The 18,806-nt window shown below is 44.3% G+C and overlaps 1 protein-coding gene across 2 annotated transcripts in view; it reads right to left on the bottom strand.

Moving 5' to 3' along the window:
• Positions 1 to 18,504, bottom strand: part of NTF3 (neurotrophin 3) — a 60,323-nt gene extending 41,819 nt beyond the window's left edge. For both annotated transcript variants that reach the window (XM_075120939.1, XM_048823892.2), the window contains exon 1: positions 18,276 to 18,504. Coding sequence is in view for 1 of the 2 variants with exons in the window: in XM_048823892.2 (XP_048679849.2) it covers positions 18,276 to 18,293 (18 nt within the window). In the remaining variant the exon portion in view is untranslated. The remainder of the gene's footprint in view (positions 1 to 18,275) is intronic.
• Positions 18,505 to 18,806: the final 302 nt, after the last annotated feature.

Raw genomic sequence — 18,806 nt, 5'->3', positions numbered from 1 at the left:
AATTTAAAGGCAAATGAAATATTTTAACTACTGTAAGAGCAGCTTGTAATATCTGATGATCCTAAAAATGCCTGAATTTATTGTACACGAATGGAGATATGCAGGACAGTAATGCAAAGCCTCGAACATCTTCACGGTTGCAGTGCTATACAGCTACTTAGACAGTTAATGGAGTCCTGGAAAAGAAAAATACAAGCGCTTAGCTCAAACGGTTCGGAAAACCTGTGGGTACTACTGAATGCGTACAACTGAATGTACTTTGCATGTTCGCCACTGACAGACAGTAGCACAACTTGTTGAGAGGGAAGACAGCCTGCTAAACTTCAGCAGCGCCCGTCAATGCTTTGTGTACTTCCTAGCTATAGAGGCAGTGTTTGGACATGGATTAAAATTTAGATTTTCAGATTTATATTTGGATTTGACAATGCTGCAACCCTTCTGCAAGAGTTCTACCATCCTGGGTTGAAATCTTTTATGAGAAGCACTTTTGTATCTGAGCCAGAACCAAAACGTTTGGGTTAGAATTGGCCTCTTAAGCCTCCCCACCCCTGGCTGAAATTTGAAGAGGTTTGGATTCAGTCTTGTTTCTAGACCCAGACAGAGGGATCTGTGCCTGGCAACACTCCTAACTCAGCAGGCAACTCCAAATTTGTTTAAGGATTTCCTGTTTCCCACTGATTAGGCTCCTCCCTCCCTTTGGTAGACCACCTACATCAAAGACCATGGAAAACAAGTTACTTTTCATGGGCGTTTGCACAATTTTAATGGTGCTGGTGTTATGCACAGCACTGATTTAATGGCATCCGGGACATCACAGAGCATTCTGATGAAGAGAACAGAGCAAATAATTCATTAAAAGGAATGTAATCAATGAGTTTCATTTCTTTGTTCCTCCTAGGTTAAAGTGACCCCTGTGCAGAGGGCCACCAAAAGGCCTCAGCACTATTTAAGCACTCAAAATAACAGATTAAACTTAAATGGTATCTAGGCAGACTGGTGATCCTCTGCACATGGCTAAATTTCAGCCTCTGAATTTTCCATGAGCAGATTGTGATTTTTCTCGAGTGTATTTGTTATTCCAAGGGCATGTCTACACTGCACACTCCTTATGGTTCTATGTAGAGCATGTATACTAAATGCCCACCTAGCATGGATAAAAAGAGCAGTGTAGATGACGAGGCACGGTTTAGGCAAGTAAAGACACTCCTGAAGCCTTAGGGTATGTGCCCTATGTGGCTTTCTTCAGGCTTAAGCCAAGAAACCCCAGCAAATAAAACTTTGGGCTGGAGCTCGTTCCTAGACACTTCATTGTTACGGCTTGATTTTCAAAGTTCAAGCTGTATTGGTTGATTTTAATGGAGCACATTGGCCACGTGTGATATGTCTGTTTCCTGATTCGATGAAGTGTAATGTTTAAAAAAAACAGGGTTCCACTGCAAATACTCACTTTTACAAATTCAAAGTTTTCAATATTCCTTTCAAATTAACTAGGCTGCAAGGCATGCCAGTAGATGTGCTTGAAAGAATATTCATGGAAAGGAGCCATAAAGGGGTATTTAATACAACCAAAACAATTTTGGTGGAAAACTGTATGCCCTAGTTGTTCAGCTCTAATGAGGAAATAGATATTCTGCCATGTCAGACTGGACCTTCTTGTTAAATCTATCTAAAAGATCATTTCTCTTTTCCAAATTACTCTGGTGCAACATCAGAGACTTTTCAGATGTCATGAAAACAGCACTGAATACTGTGGATGTATCAGAGAATTGGAAAACAAACGCACACAAACACACACAAGGTACAGATCTTCAGAAAAAGGAAAATAGTATAATGTTGGGAATCCTCACACAAGGGGTGAACTCTTGGCCCCATTGATATCAATGGGATTTTTGCTATTGACTTGAACTGAGTCAGGATTTCATCCAACTAGTTCAATCCTTAGTATATTAACTGAAAAAATATAAAGGGGGAAGATAATCTGTAAATACCCAAAAGATAACAGAAGTCTGAACAAAAGAATATAGAAAAAAGCCATTCTAGATAAACTAGATTGGGTTTTCTTGGGACAGAATTATAACACTAAAGAACAAAGAGAGTGTATTAAATATAAAGTGTCTGTATTTTAGCAAAGTATTTGACATAGTGTCTCATGAAAACTTCCTTGAAAAAGGAATTCAAATTGGTTTGGATATAAACATTATCATATGGATAGAAAATTGGCTGATGGACCATAAACAAAGAACAGTGATAAATTTCCAGACCAAAAAAACCTCTTGAAAACTTGGTGAAGTGAGAGTTCAGACTGAAAATATATGGCCCCTTAAAATAAAGTTAATAGATTGTAATTTAAAAAGCACAGAAACAAACCAAGGGTCTAAGCCAGCTTCTGTTAAAGTCAATAGACAGACCCCAGAGTTTCTTTCAAGTATCATCAATCCTAACCCTGCCAAGTATCACTATCCACCTTTTTACCTGTAAGTTGGAGACCCTCACCTATTTTTTATATGAAGCTTAAATCTTCCCTGTTAGGTAGACAGTCATACAACATGGCCTTTAGGCATCTGATGCTGTAACCTACCCTTCCAGCTAGTGCTATCTCCTTTTGGATGCCTAGACTTGCCCACAAAACTACACTCCATTTGCAATATTTTTTGTTTCCTTTGTTCATGTGACAGATGTTTTCAGTTCTTTTTTCATCTCCTTTCTTCTGCCTCCTGACAGTGGGCCACGCTAGTCTACCCTCCCTTCCTCATTGCTGAGGGGATAGGAATCTCAAAGCCCCTACCTTTGACTGCAGTAAAGGGCACGCATTTCTTGCCCCTTGCTCCTCTGGAAGGCTAGTGTCATCCATGTAACCTACTGGTGTATGACAGGTTGTCTCTCTCTGCTGCTCCACAGACCTTATGAGTTGTTACAGCCCCAACCTACAGAGCTTTGGCTCTTTAACTAAAGCTGTAGAATCTCATACTTCTGGTCTGAAAGACCCTGGCTAAATCCCTGTTGTGTCAGCCAGAAGGGGAGTTGTGCTAGCACAGGGAGAGGGAAGGTAGGAACACATGATGCCACCTCCCGTTAATAGATTCAGAACCACTTAGGGATTGGTGTTCTCCCAGCTACAGCAACAAGGAAGTCAGCCATTTTAGCACATATGGATCCCCTCTTCCAGTGGCAAGACCCAGAGGGAGGCCAGATTCCCCCAGGATGCCCTGTTGAGTTCTGGGGGGTTGCACAGGTGTTGAATGAGAACACTGTTTGATCCAGGGTCCACAGCTTTTACATTCTTGGTCTATGCCATAGTGAAGTGTCTCATTCTATACCAGAAACTGTAACACATAGCGAGAAATAGAAACTGAAGAGCAAATCAATCACATGTGCGTAACAGAAATATTAAAGAGAAACCAACCCAGAGCCATTCTTTTAACTACAATTGGGCAAACAGATGTCACAAGAATTTTGAAGAGTGAAGAACCGCCACTTTTCCAAAGTTTCTCAACTCCCCCAACACCCAACCATCACCACCACTTCTGCCTGATTGACGTCCAACTGCTCTAAACAAATAAATACAATAAAATCTTCTCCATGAACATGGACCACATAAAAGAAAGTGTGTGGGGAAAGGAGCTTTTTCCAGAAAATTTGTGGCCTTCTTTACATTTGAAGTGTTATCAGTAATACCATGATAGTTTTACCAGTATATTCCCCCTCCCCTTTATTCTGATAAGAATACTTCCCCCCCCCCCCCCAATATAGCTTATACCACTCCCCAAGTGACATAAGATAAACTGAAAAGGCTCTCTTATACCAGAGTAAGAGTGTCTGCATGGGGATCAGACTGGTATAACTACATTGATTTAAATTCAGACGTGAGGTTATACTAAAAAAAGAACTTTCCCATCTAGACAAGGCCTGCGTGTATGGGTTGGTGGGGAGGGGAAAGATGTCAAAATAATACTTGAAAGAAATCTGTCACAATCTTAACTGTGGATTCATTATTCTGATTCTGTAGCAACTAAACTGAACAACTTTACGGTGTGGGTGGACTTCTCTGGAAGGGAATACTGGAGGGATCGGTGGTGTTAAAAACTTCATTAATAATCTGGAAAAGGAAGTGAACTGGATGTTTAATTCAGTTCACAGATGGTACTAGATTCATATGTTCCCATTCTCGCTGTGTGGTAGGTAATGTTCCTGCTTCTGAGATCAGGCACCAGCTGCAGGTGTCAGCTTTAAAATTCTACTTGCCCTATGTAGCTGAATGCTATTGAAGAATACAGAGGTCCTATATTTAAAATAAATAAAGAGGACGACTTTCTGTATAGGAGCGTACTTCAGACAGCTGTTTTGTGTGTAGGATGAGGGTTGTAATCTAACTTTTAAAATGTGCTTTTTCAATTTTAGGAAATTCCATTTTGATTAATAGTTAAGTATTTCAGGGGGCAAGAGGTTGGGGCATGGCATGCTCTCTTTCATCCCCATCCCAGAAGGTGCTTAGTTGCTTAAGAATCTTTTCTTCCTCCCCATTGTTGGATGGTGTCACAGGGTAGTTTGTCCCCATGGAGTAGGCCATACCCAGCTCTCCTGTGTGAGAGCAGATGGGCCCATCTGAGCCAATGAAAGAGGGCAGGGCTACACCTTGGGCTATAAAGACCTGTCAGAGGACAGGTAGAGTGGAATTGGGGCAGGCTGTGCTTGGGGATGGGAACCACAGAGGAGTTGAGCTAACTCTGGTGATGGCTCCCTGGAACAAGCGAGAGGTAGTCCTGGGGCCTGTGTTCCAGAAAGGGAACAGAGCTGGCTGAATGAAAACTTGCTGCAACAAGGGAGCTTACTGGAACTGGGAAACTACAAGAAGCAGGACTACTGGAGACCCCCTGGAGGGGAGGCTGTGAAACCCTAGGACTAAGGGTGAGCTGAGGAACTGTTTTTGTTGGATATATGCTTATGCTTGGACAAATAACCCTGTTTAAAGGAGATTGAGCAAGGCAGTGAGTGCTTGTTAAACTTGGGAGAAGCCCTGCCATGTCACACATGCTGGAGAATACGGGCACTTGGATTGGTCTCTGATAAAAGGGGAGAATGAGATGGATCTCCGGTACCATTGAAGAGGGGGAAACAAACACAGGGTGCCACAGAGTGACCTTTGGCCACATGGTGTTGTTCAGATGGTAGCCACTGTATTATAGATGGCAATCAAAGTAGGAACACATTTGGTATAAATGAACCATGGGCAGGAGATTCATCCTGTTAAAAACAACAACCAGAAGGTGCTGTTCCCTATGTTCCGTCATGATGGATAACTAAGGGGTTCTCTCCCCCTTCTTATTGTCCAATAAACCTTTGAAATGTATTATTTCCAAAGTAAACCCAGACAAAGTTCCTCTTCTCTGCTGGAGTGTAGACACCATGCTGTCTCTCTCTCATCTTTTGGTCTGTTTGCTTTTTCAATTCGCATAATCACTTTGTTTACCTTAGATGTAAATGTGCTTTCATTGTCTTTGGCCTCACCTTGCTCAATCTGCATTGGAGACACAGGCTAAACAACATTGCCTGGCTTGGGTAGACTTATGTATCCACTGCCTCCAAAACCCATTGTGTGTGTGCTGGAAATATGTTCTTAACTCTTCATACACAACCTACATATACACCACACAATGATATTCATGACAAGAGTGTTGCCAATTTTTAATACACCTTACAAGAAACTGTTTGGCTAGATATTCTGACAACAGTGTTTTCAGTGTGTCCTTTGCCAGCTGGCATCAAGGGGCAGTTAGGGTCACACTTTAATAATAAATAATAAAAAAGCTGGGACACAGTTACTGTGTTGTAACTGGGATCCCTATCACAGTCATAAATGTAGTATAGAAAGTACCAAAGAAAGCAAGCCTCTTGTAATGGAAACTGTAAGGTCTGAATTGTTTGTTTACTTTCCCTATGTAACCTAAGAAAGTTACTATGTAATATATAATTTTTAAAGCCTGCAATGCAATTGAATATTTGGAGTGGATTTTTTTTTTTTCCCAAAAGCACTCACCATTAACATAACTCTGCTCCATTTGAAATCAATGGAAATTTTACCATTGACTTCAGTGGGAACAAAGTTAAGACAATTCAGAACACATTTGACAATTCCACCCTTAGCATAGCATTTCTACATTACAGAATTTCCTTGTATTATAACATTTTTTAAAGACATTAAAATATCTAAGGAATTTATTTTTGAAAAGGCTCTTTGAGCTTTGAAGGGATTTTTTGCCAGACTCTTTCCTGAGGAAGACTAAAATGAAATGTGATAGTATCCGTAGTTATTGGTCTTAATTTGGGAGATAAAATGGCTGGTTTCATATTCTAGGATTTGCCAAAGAAAATCCAGATGGTGACCCAGCGGATGAAAGTAACAGTCCGTCACACAGATAGACACACTTGCAAAAGCAGTAAATGATTTAAAAAAAAAAAAAACACCCACCCTGATCAGAGTAAATTAGATAGGAATGTGCAGTATGATTTGGTGGCATATAATTGTACATAGGTCTTAGCAGAATTATCAGTTGAAATTTGGCAATTTCAGATTTGGATACACATTCATGAATTCAGAGTTAAAATGTATGTATGAAATGTATTAATCTAATTGCGTGACTTGTGTTAGTGTGTGCTTTAAAGACAAAGGGCTTGATTCTGCTATCACTGTGGTATGACTGAGGAGTAACTCCATTGTAGTCAGCAGGGTTACACCAGTCTAAGTGAGATCAGAATCAAACCTGCTGAAGTTAGGTATTGCCTAAATTTTTGGCAGTTGTATGTTCAGGTGATGAAAAAAAGATAGGGGGCTGGGGACAGTGTGGAGGAGGAGGGCTAAGAAGGAGCACCCCTGCCCTTTAGGCTTTGGTGCCTTCACCCCCTGAAATGCGGCTTTCAATTCTAGAAGCCTGCCAGCATTACCAAAAAGTAATAGCTAATCTGGACAGAATGCAGAGAGCAATAAAGAATAAAATAACTCAATCTACACAGCTGGCTTGTACAAATATTTGAATGGTTTAAGCTATGAATGGCCCTCACATGGGGTGGAGAGAGGATACAAAAAACTTCCCCTTCCCTTACACACCCTGCTCAAGGACCAAGTACAGTTTCAGTCCCTCCACTTTGAGGAGCATAGGGACCTCCTGCCTCAATGGGGAAAGGAGGGGAGCAGGCTGTTGTATCCTAAGTGAAGTGCAGCGTATGCACTGCTTGTAAATGCAGCGGACAGCAGTGAGGGATATTGCCTCCCTGAGCTCCTTGTGAAGCCATGCAGTTTCACACGGCCTTCTACTCAAGGGAGTGCCTTGAAAGCACAGTCTGACCTTGTCTAGTCTATTCTTGGGCCTGGTCTACATCTAAAAATTAGATTGACCTAGCTATGTTGCTCAGGACTGGGGGGTGTGGGGTGGAGGGAACTCATGCCCTGTACAACATAGTTAAGTCAGCCTAACCCCTGATGTAGACACAGCCAGGTCAATAGAAAAATTCTTCTGACAACCTTGCTACCAGGGAAGTAGATGAATTACACGGATTGAAAAACCCCTTTCATTGTTGTGGGTAGTGTCTACACTACAGCAGCACAGCTGCAGCACGGTAGTTGGGCCGCTGTGGTGTAGCCATACCCTTGGCAAGATCTACTAGATCTGACTACAGAACACACTCCAAGAGGATATTGGGCAAATCCAGAGCCTTGATCATCTTTAGGAGACACAGCAAAGCCTTCCTCTTGAAAAAGATCTTTCTGCTATAAGGGCGATACTCCTAATATTGATACCCCTTTCTACTCCAAAACCCTCTACCATCCTCCCAGCCCCTTAAAAAGAGTAAATTAACATCAAAACAATCAGTCCCCAAAACCCTACCCAAGCACAGTGGTTTTTTGCCCCCAAAAGAGAGATGTGCGGAGTCTCCATGAAGTCTACTAAGGACTTTGCTATTGTTACTGATTTTTACAAGGAAAGTACTAATGCACCAGAGTGATAGGTAGTCATATATAACCCTAAGATAGTTAAGTGGATAAGAGTCTGTGGAATAATTTCAGTGGACTGATGGATGTCCAATTTCCCCTTCCTTGTTACTCAATCCTCTCCACTACCCTCCCGCCCTGGATCTCTGGGGCTGGGACAGGAGCTGCAGCCCCTGATGCGGAGCTTGTCTGCTCAGGAGATGCAGGTAGGAGGTGGCCCCATCTGAGCAGAGGCTGGCACAGGTTGATGACCTAATGCCTGCCTCTCCCTGACAGTAACTGGACTTTTGGTGTCCGGTCAGTACATCTGACCAGACAGTACAGGTCCCCTTTTGACCAGACTTTCAGGTAAAAAAACGAACACCTGGCAATCCTATTTGACACCCTGCATTATCAGAGGCAGACAAAACCCATTTCCCAAATGCACAATACACACATACCACATCACCTTTCTACTTCCTCCACACTCCACCACAATGGCTCAAAGTCCTTTGATCAGGCAAGGCAGAACTTCTTTGAAATGCTGCTGCAGATGACGAAGAATTCCGGGATATGTTTGGGAGCTAAAGACACCCACCAGGCATGACTGAAGAAAACCAGGAACTCTACTTTGTATAAATGGGGAATGTAACCCTTCATTTGTGGGAATGTAACAGATATACTGACAACATGGGTGGAATTTTCAAAAGCAGTCAGCATTAGCCTAACTGCTCCCATTGATGACAATAGTAAAACTTCCACTGACTTCAGTGGAAGCAGAGTTAGGCCAATGCAGAGTGCTTTTGAAAATCCCATCCCATATTTGTTGGAGCCTAAGAACACCAGGTTCCCAAATTTGGTAGATGACTTCTTCTTAGTAGCATTCTCAGATTGGTGCTGAAGAGCTTTTATATAATGCTACTTTTTATTTTCTGTAAGTTTATGATAAAGTCACTGGAGTATCGCTATAGACATAAATCCTAGCAATTCTGATGCCCTCACACATCTAGCTACATCAAGAAGTTTTACTTTTCATATGCTCATCCAACGAAATGTTTTGCTTCTTAATTCCTTGAAAGTGAGTTCTTATCTATACCTATGGGAGAACTTTAAGTATTGACCAATAAATACAATTAATCAAAAGAAAAACCTGGAGTATCAAGTCACTCTTTTGAACTCTAGCTCTTGTAATAGAATAATATTGTACAAAGATTAATCAATTTCAGTGTTCTAGAGCCTAAAGATGAAAATTATTAATTTCCAGGAGTATCCTTCATTACTATTCTTTCAGATAGTCCTCCAAGTAGAGTGATCACCAAGGTTACAGTTGTTTTCTTATCGAATCTCTAGTAGAGTGGTTGAAGTGTCATTTGCCAGCATCTTTATTATAAACTGTTAAATTTACACAGGATATTCTCTCTTTTGAAATGGAATATATAAATTACTCCCAATTATTCCTTATATAGTTGTCAGTATAAGTTAGCCAGTTTCCCCATAAGTGTCACAGCAGCCATGGGTGTTCAGGAGAGACTTGAATGCATCTTGTAGGGTTTCTCGAATGTGCTCAGGAAGGGAATGTGATGCATAGGTGACAGCATGGAAAAGGCATAGGAATATTTGTGAGAGAAGCTGACAAATAGCAAGATGAGGCTTGCATGATTGGCAGAGTTATTCAGAGCTTTAAAAGTAATAAGAAGCTTGATCTTGATGCCGTGCAGAAATTCAAAGAGGAACAATGATTCTGTCAGAGCAACAAATGAAGACATTTTAGTGGCAGTGCTCATGTGAACTACAGAGGCAAAGAGGGTGTCAGGAAGCCCAGAGAAGAGGAGGTGAAAGTAATAAAATACAACATTTTCCCAGTCACACACAGGCACCTGCCCCAAACATTTTCTGTTCAGATACATGCCTCCTATCTTCTCCAAAACATACCTGGATTGAAAACTGGATGAAGGGTAGAAAACCAATAGCAATTATAAACAGTGATTATCAAGGTGGGGAGGTGTCTAACCCTGATCCCTGTGGTACCCCACCAGACCTGTTTTTTTAATAGTATCATTAAATGATGTGGAAGAAGTGGGACAAACAGCATGTAGTTCAATTTATAGACCATACTAAACGGAGATGTGTTGCAAACACCATGAGGGAAAGAATACAATGGGATCTAGAAAGGTTAGAAAAATGGGCAGAAAGTAAAAGATTCAGAGTGGAAATATCAAAGCTAATACATCTGGGGAAAATTAATGTGAAGCACAAAGATTAAATGCAAGGGAGAAAGCTGGAAAGCAGTAATGCTGAAAGACCTAGGCATGACATGGGGCAATAAATTAGATATGTATTTCCAGTGTGATATGGGAGTAGTAAAAAAAAAAAAAATCAAATGTGGTTTACAGTGACATGCAGATGCAACATTTCATGGAACAAAGAGTTGAAAGAAGTCCACCATCTCTGGCACAACTGAAATACTGCCTTCATTTTTGGACACCTCAGTGCCAGAAAGATGGGGATAAACTGGAGGGACTTCACAGAAGAGTAACAAGAATGATTAAAAGTTGGAAGGAATAACTTGTAAGGAAAAATAAATATGTACTATATAACATAGCTGTCCACACTTAGTCATTGTTTGGCTAAGGGAGACAACTGGGCACAAGTATTTGAAAATTGTAAACACCAATGAGGGAGAGGAGGTGTTTAGGGTTAAGGAAGATTTAACAAGGAGGACAAGCAAATATAAGCTGAATCAGGAAATTCCATAACTTGAGATTTAAATTGTGGAATTGACTCCAAAGGAGGTGATGGAAACAGTCATTTAAAACATGACTGTACGAAAGTGCTTGAGAATACAATGCTACATTGTGAATAGGAGATTCAGCAGATTAACTTAATAGGTCTCTTCTATAATCACACGTACAAGATCCTAACAAATATACCCTGCACAAACATATAGGTGTCTTGCATCTACCATGAGATTATGTGTACTTCTCTATATAAACACACATCCACCTTTGTACAATATTATTCTATTACAAGAGCTAGAGTTCAAAAGAGTGACTTGATACTCCAGGTTTTTCTTTTGATTAATTGTATTTATTGGTCAATACTTAAAGTTCTCCCATAGGTATAGATAAGAACTCACTTTCAAGGAATTAAGAAGCAAAACATTTCGTTGGATAACTGTACTCTTGGCAGGTTCAGTGCCACCATGTAGGGTGAGGTTTCTGTTGGTTCAAAGGTGTCACTGGGCACTGTTGCCTGCTTCTTGGTGCTCCAGTATTCTCCATGTAGCTCTCTTACATGCAGTATATTCCACAGGATGAAACAAACTAACCCTGCATGCATTTAGTTTCTTCCAAAATGTGTCTGAAGCATTTCTTCTGCCCTTCTCCTTTGGATGCATCTTTCTTGGTTCGGCTGGCTATAAAGTATTATTTTATTTATTTTATTTTCATCAGGCCGGTTGGTGGCATGGCTTGTATGTCTCATTTTTACCTTTGTTACTGCAGCTTTGATGCCAACATTATCAAAAACTTCAGTGCTTTGTGGTCCTGAACATTTATCCTAAGGATAGTACTTTGGAAGCATTGATTTAATGTAGCCAATAGATTTGTGAGCCATTGTTATGAGGCCCATATATCATAGCTGCAAAAGCAGGAAGATAAAATCTGATCTTGGTTTGGAGCTGAATCCTCATGCATTCCAAATCCTGCATCTCAACAGATCAAAGGAACTGCTAGTCTTGTGAATTTGGTCATTCACCTCATGAGTGATGGTCAGTCTGTTGGAGAGGACTCGATTTTAGGGTTTGTCTATACATGGAGTTATTCCAGAATAGCTATTGTTTAAATGCACACCCTACGTAAATCCATATTTACTTTCAAGCGTAGACAAGCCCTTCAGGGTATACCTATGCTAGATGTTTTGCTTCTGTTGTAACCTGAATTAACTGATTGCCAATTAACTTGATCTAACTACCAGCTTTGGAAATGCTAATCTAGACATTCCACAAACATGTGTGGTTTACCCTAAGGCTCTGCCTAGGGTAAACAAATATTTGTGGATTGTCCAAATTTATTAACTTGGCTAACATGAGTAACAAGTGCAAAATCTGTAGTTTAGACAAATCCACAGTAGAGGAACTTATTGTTCAAAGGGTGTGAATGACCAGCTGATGGCTGTGACATTTATTGCTATCTTGCTTAAGGTGATGGTTAGACCAAAGCACTTAGCTGATGCACAGAAACTGTTTACAGTGCTTTGAAGATTGCCTTGTTCTGGAAACACATGAGATGAACTGCCATCTCTTTCCATAACCCTGAGATGGAATTGATTGATTGTATTTGAGCTCCAGATGACATCACCTTACTATATACAAGTATATACACCCACATCAACCCCCTACCATTTATACACACCTCCACTGTACACAAAACTCCCAATCCCTCACTATAGAGCAGACTGGGAAACCACAGGTGAGTGTGCTTGGGAAACTGAGTGTGGAGGGGGTGCGGCAAAGGAGTACAAGGACACCCCCCCTTGAGGTATCATATGCCCCAGAAGAACACAATGGATAGGGAGAAGGCAGAACTCTGGCACCACCCCCACTACTGCAGTGGCCCACACAGCAGGCTAACTGCATCAGTGGAAGTAGGTTGTACTATTTGTGCCTGGGGAGAGATGACAAAAGTGGCACCATACATTCAATCTTTCCTGGGGCTTCTCATTGGGAAGTACAGCACCACACTAGAGGCAGTATTCACAAGGCCGTGTCTATCTCTCTCTCAGTCTAGCTTTATACATTCCTTCCAACACCCAACAAATTCTCGACACCCCAGCTACGCCATATATACATCCTACCACCCACTCTTCACACATTTCCCCTCCCCTCCCTTCCCCCCCACCTAATTCCACATCCTGCACTGACAGACCTACAACCATAGGTGGATAGACACCTCCCACACAAAACCCCCTCCTCTACACCACAGTCCTTGTTATCCACACACCTCTGCTGCCGCAAACTATTACTCCCCTTACCTCTCCTCTAACAGTCACAGAAAGGGAAACATATAACCCTTAGTCATCATGGACACAGACGTCCCCACAGAAAATAATATCCTCCACTCTTTGCAAATATAGATTTCAATAGCTTTGTTGTCAGGATTGTGTATGAAGTTTGCCAAAGCTAATACGTATCCCCATGCTCTTGCCCCTAAAGTCCCACACCTTCCTGTATGCCCCTGAAACTCCAGCACCAACTGCACCTCTGCAACCAATGTGTTTCCCTTCCGTTCTGGCAGGCTTATGGATTTGTTTGCTGCTGTTTTTTTTTTAATATTATGGAATATAAAGCACGAGCTTTGGTATAAGTAAGAGTATTATTGTGGGATTGTTTGGACTAAGCTGTGGGCTCAGCACACTTGTAGTCATTCTTATTTCATCTGGCGATGAGTTCCATAGTCTTGGCACAGTTCCTATGGAGTGTCTGTCTCCTGTGGTCATGAGTCTCCCTCTGTTGGTCAAGTGCTTCATTGTTCCAGTGGGATGTAACGATCATGGGAGTTTGTGATCACACACAGAGGGAAATGGTCTATTAGGTAGCTAGAACCAATTCCATGCATGGATTTGAAAAATTTGGAAAAGGATCCTGAGTTGGACTCCGCGTTCAGTGGAGAATCAGTACAGATAGTATTGAATTAGGATGATGTTTTCTTGGCATGCTTTGTTGCTTACCAAGTGGGCTTGCTGAGCCCTGAAGTTGCTAGGGCTTTTGCAGGACATGGGGATTCCTGGTTATAATGGGCCAGATTCTCAGCTGGTGCAAGTCAGCAAAACTACATTGGCTTCAATGCTAGCTGAGGTCCTGGCCCACAGAACTGCAATATTCGAGCTGTGGTGTTGCGTTTGAGCCGATCACAGTAGCCACATCTTTGCCTGATCATACCAGACTCAATCTTCTGACCAGCTGCAGATGGAAGTGGGCAGCATTTTTCACTGTGGTTATCAGTGTATACAAGCATAGCACAGTGCCTAAGAGGACCCCAAGTCTGCAGATCAATTTAACAATCTGAGAACACATGCCTCAAATGGATAGGATTGTTATGGAGAAAAGACTTCCTCAGTGTTTCCCTCTTGCCTTCAGCATTGCCTCAGTCTTCAACTTCAGCCAGATGCTCTTCCTTCAGGTACACCGAGATGGTGCTCTTCACCTTTGCAATTCACCTTTCTCCCCCACATTTCTCTGCCCTCACACATACATACAGCTTCTCACACTCCTATTCAATTTAGCCACCTCTCCCTCCTCCCTTACAAAAACACAACTTCTAACCCCATTCTAACACCTGTACTGCCTCTCAACCCCCTTGTTCCAACACAACCAGACCCCACGTTCAGACCTGTTGCAACCCCATCACACACGTCAGTCTCCCAATAGCCTCCCCAATACACATACAAACAGCATTGCTCACACACACCTTTATAACGTTTGCCCAGACACAAGCCCCTCAATAATCACAGGCTCTTACACACAGCTCATCTACTGCATGTCCCCAAACTTACTACTGTCTCCCTACCCCAACACACAATTCCCTCTAAAGCTCTCTCTGCTGATAATCTAAACACCACCTCCCACACAACCCCCATGGACCCACACATCCCTAACCCAATTCACAAACAGTAACCATGTCTACCAATCCCCCCCCCACATCACCTGCGTCCACCTGCAACAAGAATTCATCTACCCTTCCCATACCCTCTCCACTACACCAAACTGACACCCAAAACTACTCACACTGTCATTCATGCATATGTAACCTCCCACACCCTTACACAACATCCTCCATACCTACATCCATACTGTCTTGCATTTAGACCAGACCCCCCCCAACACACTCATTCCTATTCCTCACCACACACACTCCATCCACCCCATAGCTCTCCTTACTTGCCTACTCCCACAAACCCCCCACGCTATCCATGCATCCTCACACATCCTGACCCTCTTCCCTCCCCACGACTTACTTATTCATCCTTGAGTAGCCGTTTCCTTCACTCATAAACACCCATAATGCCTTTCCCCACTCTCATGACATAACCTGTCACCATCCCCCCATACTTCCCAAAGACACAACCATATTCCTGAACCCCTCACACAGATATACCGGCTTCCTCATCACTAACTCCTTAACTATTTCCAACATCCCCTTTCCTCTTCCTCTGCATGTAATCTATGCCCCTACCAACACCCCTTGCCTTCCCATAATACCACACACTCTACTCCCACTCCTGACTCGCCTCAGACATATACCCTTATTACCCCTCCACATAACCAGCCCTCCCACTCCCTCTGCTCCCCACACCTTACATAGTGTCAATACATAATTATAGCCCCTTTCTCTGCTAATGTACTGTTCCCTTTCCCTCACATCCCTTTCCCTCACCCCCTCTTTCTCCCATCGCACCCACACCTTATACCTCCATCCCCCTTCAGACAATCACACTCTCCTTACCCAGCCCTGAATTCACACTGACCTCCCCCAACACATACAACTCTATTGCTGTCCCTTTCATCACACTTTGCCCCCATGTGCCTTACTTTCTCCCATACATGCTTCCTACCTCCCACAAACATGCATCTTTTTTTCCTCTTCTGCCTAAGCCCCTTCTGCACCCCACACCCATTACCTCACTCCTTACACCCCCACAACTTTATACACCCCTGCACTTTGTTCTCCCTCCTCTCACAATGTTTCTCACTTCCACACCCCATCTCGCTTCTAAAACTATGCCTTGTGTTTCAGAGTAACAGCCGTGTTAGTCTGTATTCGCAAAAAGAAAAGGAGTACTTGTGGCACCTTAGAGACTAACCAATTTATTTGAGCATGAGCACATGAACCCCATGCATTTCCCTCCCATCTACACCCTCTTTTCATCCCTCATCCTTCCATCTACATCCACATTCCTCAAACCCCACCCCATCTTTACCCTCCCTTCACACTTCATCCCCATTAGCTCACCCACCCCCCCTTCCAATCCCCACTCGCACCTTTTACTTCAACCCTGCCTCCCAACTACACATGAGAACTTTTCCTGGCTCCACCAGCCTCCTGACCTCCCTCACCCACAACCCCTGGCCACCTGCTCTGCACACTTCAGTCTCTTCCCTCCCCATACACCTTTGCAGTTCCCTTGATCTTCCCCCACACTCACCCACCATCCCCGCCCTGCATACCCTTTCCTCTCCAGCCCCCACTCCCTGAGGTGCTCTCTGCTTCCACAGGGCCCCTACCTTCCATACACAGACTCCCCCCACCCCCCCAACAGAATCCTACAGGCCTCATTTTAGACCCCACACAGGCATTCCTTAGCTGCCTGTCCTCCCCAAACAAACAGCCTTGTGCCCTTCCCCCTCCACCCATTCATCCTATGTCTCCACTACAGAACCTCCCTTCACACCACCCCCAACCCTATCCCCAGTCCACACCCTTTCTCCTCTCTCCCTCCTACGTGTTTACTTCCCCTTGCGGTCCCCCAAACACACCCCTGATTTCCAACCACTCACCCAGCTGCGTTCCCCCTGGCACCCTTCACCTGTCATGTGTACCAAACACACACAGCCTTCCCTCTCCTCTGGCACAATCCTTTCACCCCCCCACACCCCTGATCTTTCCCCTTTATACACACACACACACACACACACCACTTAATCCCCCCAGCAAAAAACCAAACAAAAAAAAAAAAACCCCACATCCCTAACCTCAACAGCCTACCACGCCACAGCACCCCCTCCCTAGCCCCACTGATACACCCCCGCTTCCCTACACACTCCTCCCCACATTCATACCTAGCCTCCCTCCCCCTCGCCCCCTTTCTCTCGCACACCCAGAGCTCCTGATACGGACACGTGTGTATCCCAGACCAGCCTTCCTCCTACAGGCAGCTGGACTCACTCCTCGCGCGCCGGCCTGTCGGCTGCTTTTGTCCATTGGGCCACAAGCGGGGTGGGGGCTGGGGTTGTTGTACGTCGGCTGTTGCTGACCCCTTTGGCAGGAGTTGCAGCCTGTCACTTTCTTATACACAAGAGCAGGTATGGCTGAGCCTGGGAGGCCTGTCTTTTGTCAGGGCACTTGTCGGTGGGCACAGCGCGAGGGCAAACTTCCCACGCCGGGTGCACGCTTCGCGCCAGCCTAGCAGCAAAGGGGGGCTTTCTCGGAGCGCTTCGAGGAAGGGAGCGGAGCCCACCTCGCACATCCCCGTCTCTGGAAAAGGAAGCCCTCTTCTCGTCTCTCAGTCACGGGCTTGCAATTGGGGAATCAGGCACGGCCCGCGTAGTAGCCTAATTCAACCCCAGCCATTCCTCTCTCGAGGTAGGGCGCATTTAGGGAGCCAGAGGGGAGGCAAATGTTTGCTTTAACGAAGGATTACGAACGGATTGGAGAACTATCTGAACCAGCCGAGGACACCCCCTCACACACACTATCCCTTGGCTAAGAGCCGTTGGGTCCCCAACCCAAAATACCCCCCCCCCCCCGTCAGTAACTGACTTTCTGAGCTTCGGTTCAGCTGTTTGGCTGAGAAGCCGCTTTCATTCCCCTTCCCGTGCGCGTGGGGCTGCCTGCTGCATTCCTAGAAGGCACTTTCCAGAGCCTGGGACTCGCACAGTGTCGGAGCAGGGTCCCAGCCCTGCCAACTCCACGCGAATCCATCGGTTCACCTAGACGCAGATAACCCTTTGATCTCCGGTCCCCTCCAGAGAAGGGAGCTGTTGGGTTTGAAGGGAACGTGGGGGTAGTTTTAAAAGGTCATGCATGGGCGCTCTGTGCCTGGCACAAGAAAAAGCGCCAGGGAAGTTAGTTACGAGGTCTAGAAACTGGGGGGGAGGGGGGTGTCTGACGCTGCCGCTCAGGGCCTCTAACTTTCCCCCGGGGCAAGTGTGCTGAAGCTGATTCTTGCATTCCCTGCTCAGGCTTTGCAACGCTTTTGTTATAGCTGAAGGTGCTGGCTTCCCTCTTAAAATAAAGCCGCGAGTCGTCTTTGCTTTTGCCTCTTAAATCGGATTCCTTTAGCACCTTATATTATCCCCCCGCCCCCCCGGGCTGCTTCCCTGCAGCGGACCCTGAGCTGCAGGCGGTGGAGAACAGCGAGAGCGGAGTCTCCAGACTAAAGAAAGATCTGGGGGTGAACGCACCGAGACAGGCTCCAGAGGTTGGGACAGATCTTTCAAAGAGACGACCCCCCCCCCCCTTTTCAGGTTTTTAAAGAACCCCTCTTCTCTCCCCCCGCCCCACGACCCTATTAGAAAATGTCATATTTCCCTTACCGTGGTAGGAGTAACCATGGCATCTGTGTGAATGTTTCCAGAGAAGTCGACATGAAGAGAGAGGTTGATGTAAATATGTTCATTCAAAGTCCCAAAGCTGGTTTGCTTGGGCTGGGCAGAGTTGCTCTATGGGAGAGGAAACTTAAACTCTGAGTCCCGTGAACATAATCTGCTCGATTATAACAAACCAGCTCAGCCAGATGGCTCCGTGCTCTGCGGATTAACCCCTTTATTGCCACACTCTGCCTTCTCTACCTACCCTTTCCAGTAACGCTGCCTGGTTGGGAAAGCCGGCGAGTGAAGCCCCCCCCCCTTTTTTTTTATTTGCAAACGAACAAGCCCCCCATAAAGGTATCCCCCCCCCCCGTGTGTGTGTTTTAAAGAAGCACCATTTAAAAGACCTGTTGATCATTTTATCCCCCTCCTACCAGGATCTCCTCCTATTCTTAAGAACAGTGTCCGCACCAGGGAACTCTTCACAGAATTCCTTTGTTAAATCATAAACATCTCTTTCTAAACACGATTCTCAGA

This window comes from Caretta caretta, chromosome 1, assembly GCF_965140235.1.
Source record: "Caretta caretta isolate rCarCar2 chromosome 1, rCarCar1.hap1, whole genome shotgun sequence".
Taxonomy (NCBI): Eukaryota; Metazoa; Chordata; order Testudines; family Cheloniidae; genus Caretta; species Caretta caretta.
This window is presented reverse-complemented; position numbering and strand designations above follow the sequence as displayed.